Source organism: Mesitornis unicolor, unplaced genomic scaffold (assembly GCF_000695765.1).
Source record: "Mesitornis unicolor isolate BGI_N332 unplaced genomic scaffold, ASM69576v1 scaffold10689, whole genome shotgun sequence".
In the NCBI taxonomy this organism is placed as follows: Eukaryota; Metazoa; Chordata; class Aves; order Mesitornithiformes; family Mesitornithidae; genus Mesitornis; species Mesitornis unicolor.
In genome coordinates this window covers 22,854-31,402 of record NW_010205423.1, presented here as the reverse complement: position 1 = coordinate 31,402, position 8,549 = coordinate 22,854, and the positions used below count along the sequence as shown (strand labels likewise).

The window sequence follows — 8,549 nt, the reverse complement described above, 5'->3', positions numbered from 1 at the left end:
AGCAGGAGGGCCAGACCTGTAAGAAAAAAGGATGGGGTTAGTCTAAGAACTGAGAAACAAGGTAATGCTTGAGCCAGCAGAAACTCTCTGTTAGATATCCCATAACATAGATGATAAAGTTGCTTCTTAGTGGGCCTGGTTTTGCTCCTGTTCATGAGGATCTGTCTGAACACAACATGATTTGTCTCCCAGGTCCCAATTCGTTCTGAGCAAAGGGGACACACAGAGCAGCTCATGGCCATCAATGGCTCCATGTTCTGCTGCTTCTTTCAGCCAGGGTTAAGCAACAGGGAAACTTGATGCCCATAAGCGTGGCTGAAATAGCAGAAGCCTTTTTGAATTTACTCTGCTATGGAGGCAGCAATAGTCTTTCTATCAGAATGGCCAATTTTCCTCTGTTTTCTTGGTCCAAGATAATTTTTCAATTTAATAAAGCAATTAAATTGGGAATTTGCGTATCTAAAGAAAAAGAAATAGATTCCAAAGGTGGTGCATCAAATTGTCATCTTGAAAGCAACTGCTGTATCTTTTACTTTGTCAGAGAAGAGAGTGCAGTGCTTTTAATCCAAAACAATCTCCCCTGTAGCCACCCAGTATAAAGTGAAAGAGCCCCAGACACTTGTGGTAAAGGCAGAGAGCTGATTGTGAAGCAGGACTTACCGGTGAGCAGAGTGAGCTTGGCCATCTTGGACCAGGACTGATCTGGTGCGGATCATTTCCCACTTTTATACACTTCCCTAATTTCACGCCAGTCTTGTATCAACAACGATGGACAAACATTACGAAAGTTGGTAAATGCCAGTACGATGGACAAACATTACGAAAGCTGGTAAAGACCAGTATCACAAAAAACCAATACCAGGACAATGGGCCTTAACACTCCAGCTGGAGACACCGCTGTTATCAGGCTGTGCCATGTTATGGTGCTGCAAAATCAGTGGAAAACCAAGATTAGATGGCTGTTGTCCTTAAAAATGTATTTACAGGGACAGGTTTTGTGTCAGCACAGGCGATGAAGTGTTCACCTTGCGCTGTCACTGTGTCTGCCCGGAGGTGGCACTGCCAACCCCAGGTGGGGACAGGGGTGCTGTGTCCTTGGCTGGGGCAGGCAGCGAGGCAGGACCCAGCAGGGCTTGGGCTCACGGCACTGGGCGTTTTGGGGACATTTTGGTGTAGGCAAAGTGTCTGTGGGGATCCAGGAGCTTTGTGATCCCCACTGCCTCTTGCCCACACTATCTGGGTTGTTCTCCCACTTGTTCTTGGTGACTATTGTCAAGAAATAAGAAAAAGAAGGCAAGAAAAGTGCTTTAACATGTGCCTTAAACAATTAGATTGGCCCACAATAGGTGCTTAGCAGCCTAATGAACGAAGCAGTGTCTTGCCAAGATAATTTTCTTCAGGGAGAAGCATTATTTTTCAGAGTTCAAGCTCTTTTAGACAGTGCCCATGGACAGAGCACAGTGCATTTTGCATTTCCTCCCACACGTATTCCTTCCTCTTTTTGCTCAGCTTTTCCCCAAACCGTTTCCCTCTGTGTTGCCGAGCATTCATGTCTTGCCTTGGCTTTCTGTGAAGCTCCATAGGGTGAAATGGATGTCTTAGGGTGAATGTCTTTTCAATTTATTGTTATTTTGTTCCGTGTGATCTTCTCAGCAGTTGTTACTGTGAAAGGCTTTCTTAAAAAAGCAAAGTGTTTGATTTAGCTTAAATGTCTCTCGTTGTTGCTTCCAGTATGCGGTGTCTTTCTTCTAAGCACAGCTGAGTGGAATTTTTTAAAAGGTATTTAGAGGTGCTGGAAATGATGTTTTTGTCTCAAAATATTCTTTCTACATCTTTGTTTCAGTCCAGGTGGAGGCTGAAAGCTCTTGCTGTGTTCAAGGAGATGTGTGGTTTCTTTCCTGTTGCACATTGGGCACTGCCAGGGCTTGTGCAAACGTTGGGGTAAGACACAGTGAGCTCGTGGCCAGTTCCTCTGCACTGAGATGTTGCTTAATTCCTGCTAGAATCATGTGAAGGTGAATTTCCAGTACATCACCCAGGCTTGGCTGAATGGGAGCCTGGAAAATGCCCTCAAAGCTGCCCATACCACGTGTTGGTGCTGAAGTCACCGGCCTGCTGATTAAAATGCAGTCGTCTGACCATCAGCTTTCATCCGAGCACTGGGTGAGATACAGCAGATAGGGAAGCAATCATCTTCAAGGAGTATTTTTCCAGTGTGTTTCTTGGTCGATAAAGTAACACAATATGAACTCAATTGGAACAGATTTGGAAAATCCCACCCTCGGTGACCTCTGGAGCCGTGCAGGTCTGTTCTCTGTAGAAACGTGTTTCGGTGTGACAAGGAAAGCATTTTGAGAGGAATCAAGGAAACTGATTTGTCTGCATGTGGTGGTGATGAATGTCAGTTGGGCACATCATGGAGTTTTTCTTTAGGCATTTTCTGCCTTCTTTCTGTCATAAGAAAGGTTGTTTGCCATTGCTCCCGTGGCAGTGGTAATGGGCCTTAAGTAAGGACGGGAGAATTGGTCCTTGCCAAAAGCATTCAAGTTAAAACAGAGCGGAGTGTGCAGACAGACACCTTGTGTGCTGCTCCTGGAGTGAAAGTGTATTGCTCCAGGATGGTTCCTCAAGCTTTCTCATCTCTTCAGGCCCTGTTAGATTCAGGTGAAGTGCTCAGCAAACCCTCTAAAATCTGCTGTTTCCCCAAAGCCCGTAGCCATCCTGGCCTTGCCAACCTCGGTGTGCAGAGCCTTTGCTTTACAGAGGTCATTTTGTTCTCCCTGCCCTTGCCGTGGAGGTTGGGCAGTCGCTGTGGAAGAAATGGGAAGGTGAATGCAATGGCAGCGCGTGTTTTGGAGAGCCCTATCCCGGCCCTTATCTGATGCAGGGCTCGGGTCTGGGTCTCCTGGTACAGGGAGATTGGAGCTCAGAGCGCTCCAGGCCTTTGTGGCGCTGGCAGCGTCAGGGCAGCCAAGGTTGACGTGAGCCATGCAGGGACACAGATCAGGTGGATGGGCCCCTGGCCACGTTTGTGTAGATGCAGGGTCTGGCTTTGCATTTCCATGTGTTTTCATTTTGCAGTGAGGCTGCTTCCTATCAATCCCATTGGCAATGCAAAGCTGGTGCTGAGCTGGCTTGAATGCATTCTGGATTGAGTTTTTGATGTGAGAAGCTCTGAGACTTTGCCAGAAAACCCCCCAAAATCTGTGGCGAGCTCTGCCTGTTTTGTGCTGCTGCTCTGATGTTCCTCACTGCAGGACACAACTCACTGCCGCCATGGACACAACCTGCTGTCAGTGTGTGTTTTCTGAGTGTGCAGTGCTGCTCTGGGAAATTCCTTGGGAATTCTCCTATGGCAATTTACCTTAGATATGTCTGCATATACATATAGATGTATAGCCTATCTTGCCAGAGCTTATATGAGTCACGAGGCCCTAGGCTTAGTACGAGGATTTACCTGCTGCTATGCTCTGTGTGTGTTGATCTGTGTCAACCTGAGGTTGGTTGGTGTTTGCCTGTGTACTTCAGCCACAGGCATCTAAAAGCCTCCTGCTTTCCCAGCTCTCTTCTTCTCAAACAGAGTCTGCTTTGAAAAAATGTTCATGACCAATGAAGATGAGGTCAAAAAGCCAGAGCAGCTGATGTGTACATGTGATGGCAGACTCATCAGTGGCTTTTTGCACTTCTGCCTGATGCCAGGGGCTGGACTGAGAGCTGAGCGTATTGAAGTGCGGTGGAGGCTGACCCTCACCCTTGGGACGTTCCCCTCAGGGCTGCTGCATCATCTCAGTTCTGCTTTTAGAGGGGTCTGAAGTGATCCGTGGAGCTCCGGTGCTGTGCATGGGTGAACTGCACCCCCAGCAGATGTGACTGAAACTGAGAGTCTGTGGTGGGAACAGCCTACAGTTTCTTCCAAAGCAATGGCTCTGCTGCTTTGAAACTCGCATTTCTCACCTATGAATCTGGCAGGAAGCACTGAGCTGCTCTTGCTGCTATCAGAAAGCCTTTCTTGCTCTGTGGTTTCACTTCCAGGGACTATCTGAGACTGATTCCCTGTCCTTTAAAAGCAGAAGCGCCTTGCTGACATTTTTAAGACACCATTTGCATCAGGGGAAGGCCAGAAGTGCCTGAGCAGCAGAAGAGATCACTCCCACTCATTTCTCTGCTCTAAGCAGATGCTTTCTAAATGAACCTTTGCTGGGAGAGCAGAAAGAACAGTGTTGTGATTCCCCCCTTATGCTGCTGCAATGGGGCCTGAGGGTCCCTTGGTGCTCAGGCCATGGAGAGGAGTTTTGGGGCTCTAGGACACATCAGGGTCTGCTGTGAATGGCTCCGTGCCCATGAACCATTCCTGCAGCAGGGAGTGGTTGCTGCAGCTGCCTCCAGGCCAGAGTGCAGATGCTTGGGGAGCTTTGAGGACTGGTCCCTTTGGGAAGGAACCTTTCCAGGAGGAGAGGGCTTTTTGCTGGCCAAATGCAGAGGCCTTGTTCTGTGTGGAGCCAGTGTCCTGTTTGTGCCACTGTGACCCTTCTCTGTGTGCTCTCTCATAGCACAGCCTGATCTGCCCCATCCCTTCCTGCTGCCTTTTTCCCCTCTCACTGATTGCCCTGCTGATACAGCAAGAAAGCCCTGGAAAATGCTCATTTATGGCTTTTTAAAGTAGAGCTTGTGGGGTCAGGCTCTTCCCTGAACATAAGTGTAAGTATCACAAGAGAACTGGAGCATCAAAGTATTAAGAGCAAAATGATTTGAAATTAGGACTGTTGCTTTTTCAGTACACTTTATTTAACCACTATTATTCCAGACAGTGAGATCAGAGTGACCTGTTTGCTGTATTAGGATTGGTGTCTTCATTGCCTGTTGTAGCAGGGGCTGCTGGTATTACAGTCAAGACTGTCATGGCAGTTCTGAACCAAGTTTTGATCTTCAGACACTGTTAAAGCTGCTCAGGTTGGTTGAGTCTGGATGGCTTGGGCAGCACAGGAACCGCTCCCACCACAGTCACCTGAATTCTTACTCCAGCTCATGTTTGCACTCCCACTCCATGTTTAGTAGCTACAGGGACTTGAGGACTGGACTGTTAATAGGTCTAGCAGCCTGAAATGAGAGCAGGAAGTTGACTTGCTGTGGGAAGGCATTATATTTGTAATGGACTCCCCTCTCTCCTCTCCTTTCATGGCCCCATGGTGTTACGAGCACACCAGCTTTGTATAGCTGATGCAATAAGCACAAACCCCATGTTAATCAAGTTACTCACCACTGTTCCGCAGACCAAGGCCGTTCTTCAGGGCAGTGATCAGGGGATATCTGCCCTGCTTGCAGAAAGATCCAGAGAAGTCATCCATATCAATGGTCCAAACCATAGCACCTCCAAAATTGTTCTTCTTCAGCCAGTCAACCTGTTCAGTGCCAGAGGAGAAATCCCAATTAGTCCCGGATGCTGCTACTGCAAACGACCTCCTGTATCATTAATAGCACAGCAATGCATCCCACCACACCTTGACGTTGAAGCTCTTGATGTTGTCATAGCCAACCCATTCGCTGCCCTTGTAGGCATAGGGCACATCCTCAGAGGCATCCCAAGCCTGGGTAGCTCCAGAGTTCAGGAAGGTGCAGATCTAGGAAAAAAGGACAGAGAGGGAGAAGTTAGCAAGTGTCCTACAAACAAGGGCAGTTGGGATATTACATGGGTTAAAAATTCCTTGCTGGGTAGGTTGAGGAGTGTCTGTGTTGTTCTCGGTGGCCAGGGTGTGAGGAGGGAGCACACGTACCTCATAGTAAGCCAAAAGCCCAGCCTGCTGCGTGTAAGGTCCAGCTGGCCCAGGTCCTGATGTTGGTGCCCCAACAGCGGTGTTCGATGGGTTTTGGAGGTTGAAGTTATGTCCGTAGGTTGGGAAGCCAACAAGGAGCTTCTGAGCTGGGGCACCGTTGTTCTTCCAGTAGTTCATAGCATATTCCTGTAAGAAACGCTCACAGTTCAAGTCTGTGCCAGGATTTGTAGGTGGGAAGATGACTTCATTGACAGAGGCTCCCAAAATGCACTTACAACACTGAGGTAGCTGTTAGCACTGTTGTACAGAGGGCTGTTCTCCCCAGTGTGGCCATCCCCAGAGCTGTAGAAGTCGTAAGTCATCACGTGGATGTAGTCCAGGTACCTGTGCAGAACGTGGTGCATGTCTATATCCTTGCTTGCTCGGTCACCCAGACCTGATCATTCCTTTAGTGCTGGCCATTTACCCCACCACATCCCTGTCCACATCCCCACTTTCTGCAAATTTGGCTGGTTCTGAGCTCACCTTATAAATGCTTGAGAAAAGTCTCTCCTCCAGAGGAGGGAGGCAGGGTCAAGGCAGAGTAGGATTGCACTGGTGTTGTGGGAACTGAGACATGTTCCCCAATGACTTTGAGTAGCTGGAGCCAGTCTGTTCCCTTCCCAAGGTGTCCCCTTTCCACCAAACAAGCACCGCTCTCATAGCATTGTATGGGAACACACAAGACCCCACATGCAGTGAGGTTGGTCTCTGCCAGATAATAGCAGAGTTTCTGAGCAGAAACTCAGGACCACTTGAAGGAAGATCACTTAAGTTGCAGGAACAATACCTGAGGGTTTGCTACTCACTTTCCAAGCTGAGGAATGTCGTATCCAGACTGAATGGTGGAAACTCCTGCAGCAACTGCAGCGGTGACCATGAGACGGGGCTTGTTGACCTGCTTAGCTTCCTGCTCAAAGGCTTCCAGCATTTCCTGAGGGATGCCGAGAAACAGGAATCACCACGGACTCTCTGGGCTGAGCTTTTGTATGTGCCCATGGCTCTGAGCAGAGCTGTGCAGAGCTTAACCAAAACCTACCTTAACCAGGGTGGCAAAAAGAGCCTTGTCCTGGGCTGGGCTGCCCCTGGAGCCAGGGTATTCCCAGTCGATGTCCAGCCCATCAAACTGATACTGGCGCAGGAACTTGATGACGGACTTGATGAAGGTCTGGCGGTTCTGGGGAGTGGAAACCATTGTGGAGAACCTGGGGAAGCAGAGCAGGACAGAGTTGGGGTTTTGTTTGGTGCCTCTCCCTCCCTATCCCCCTCTTTCCGGGGTGATGTTGCAGGCAGGAGGTGGTTTGAACTTACTTGGATGTCCCGAAATTCCATCCTCCAATCGCCAAGAGAGTCTTCAAATTCCTGTTCCTGCAAAGAAAAGGACAGGAAAATGTTTTACTACAAGTAAGTGTCTGGTGTAGCTGCCTCTGTAGGCTGTGATCCCTTGGTGTGAAACCCAAAGCACAAGCAAGTCAGCAGCGCCCTGAGTCACTGTCACCATCCTCTGAGGATCAGTGGTGGCAGCCTGTGCTTCCCTGCCCTCCCTTTTCCTCCCCATCACTGTCTGCCTCTTCTCCTTGGCATCCCTCAACCCCAGATTGTGCTGCCATTCTGCAGATGCTGAATTACAGAGCAGGACCCGAGGGGGAGCACAGGCGATGCCCCTTGCTCTCGGTACGTACTGGTTCTTCAGGCCATTGAAGGATTTGTAAAGGGTCTCGTCGTTCCACTCGTAAGTCGTGATCTCATTGTTGTTCATCCCAGCAAAGGCGTAGATCAGATGGTTGCACAGGCACGGGTCGATGTTGTCAGGCATGAATTTCCCCGCACCAGGCCTGTACTGGGCCCAGTTGGTGAAGTAACATGACAGGATATAGGCAGTGCCTGCAGAGAAACAGAGGAGGTGGGGTAGATTTGGGCTGCACGAAGAGATACCAGTAACTGCAGACATGAACCATCACTAGATCTGATGGGAAGTGACTGGGCAGTGTTTCCTTGCAGGGTGAGTTCAGAGAATGTAAAGTAGGGTTGGTTGTCCCTCTGGGAACTGGCTCTGCAAGAGTAAAGGTGGATTTCTTCCCTTCCTATTTTGTTTCAGTGGATGAGTTGGTCTTGGAGCCTCTTGCACCCTTAAACTCCTGAATTAGGGGTTATTTCCCAGATTGACTCTTTCTCCTTTGCTGCCAGGTGAGGAAGAGCAGAGGCTGAAGCGATCTCTGGGGAAGCACCTGGGTGTAAAGCTCTTTGTGTGACTGCTTGTTTTCCCTGCCTGTGTATGCTGAGGCTGAGAAGGGTTTGGCAGAGATGTTTTTCAGAAGAAAGCACATACCTATCTGGGCAAGAAAAAAGCACATACCTATCTGGGCATACAGCAGGAAGGCAAGACCTGTAACGAAGAGAACAAAGGTTTTAGTGTTTGTACAATAATAGCACAAATAGAAAGACAAAGTTCTTGTGTAGGACTGGACTGAACCCGGTACAACCTTATCTTGTGATCACTGTTTTCCGTAAAAAACGTACAAGAATCTCTGTATTCTGAGCATTTGCTCAGCTGAGGCTTTATATGGAGTGAGAAAAATTTGTCGAACGATTTCATTTAAAAACAGAAAAGAAACCAAAGAAGTGACAGTGCAGAATTTTTATTTCAGATTTTTTATTCAAAAAGCACATTCCCATTTCAAACAGCTGTGAATTCCAGTTACCTTTAAAGCATAACATATCCACTGCAGCAGTACTAAA

At 48.4% G+C, this 8,549-nt stretch overlaps 2 protein-coding genes across 2 annotated transcripts in view; both read right to left on the bottom strand.

The window, feature by feature from the left end:
• The window catches only part of LOC104546115 (acidic mammalian chitinase-like), a 4,200-nt gene extending 3,515 nt beyond the window's left edge, over window positions 1–685 (bottom strand). The window contains exon 1 of the mRNA XM_010191411.1: window positions 669–685. Within this exon, the coding sequence (XP_010189713.1) occupies window positions 669–685 (17 nt within the window). The remainder of the gene's footprint in view (window positions 1–668) is intronic.
• A 4,404-nt stretch (window positions 686–5,089) lies between these two features.
• On the bottom strand, window positions 5,090–8,277 carry LOC104546116 (acidic mammalian chitinase-like; the record flags this gene model as incomplete). The annotated part of the gene is made up of 10 exons (XM_010191414.1): window positions 5,090–5,097; window positions 5,258–5,399; window positions 5,499–5,618; window positions 5,772–5,957; window positions 6,047–6,155; window positions 6,620–6,744; window positions 6,850–7,015; window positions 7,122–7,178; window positions 7,493–7,694; window positions 8,167–8,277. Coding segments are annotated over 10 exons (1,226 nt in total), but the record flags the coding sequence as incomplete, so codon positions are not given.
• Window positions 8,278–8,549: the final 272 nt, after the last annotated feature.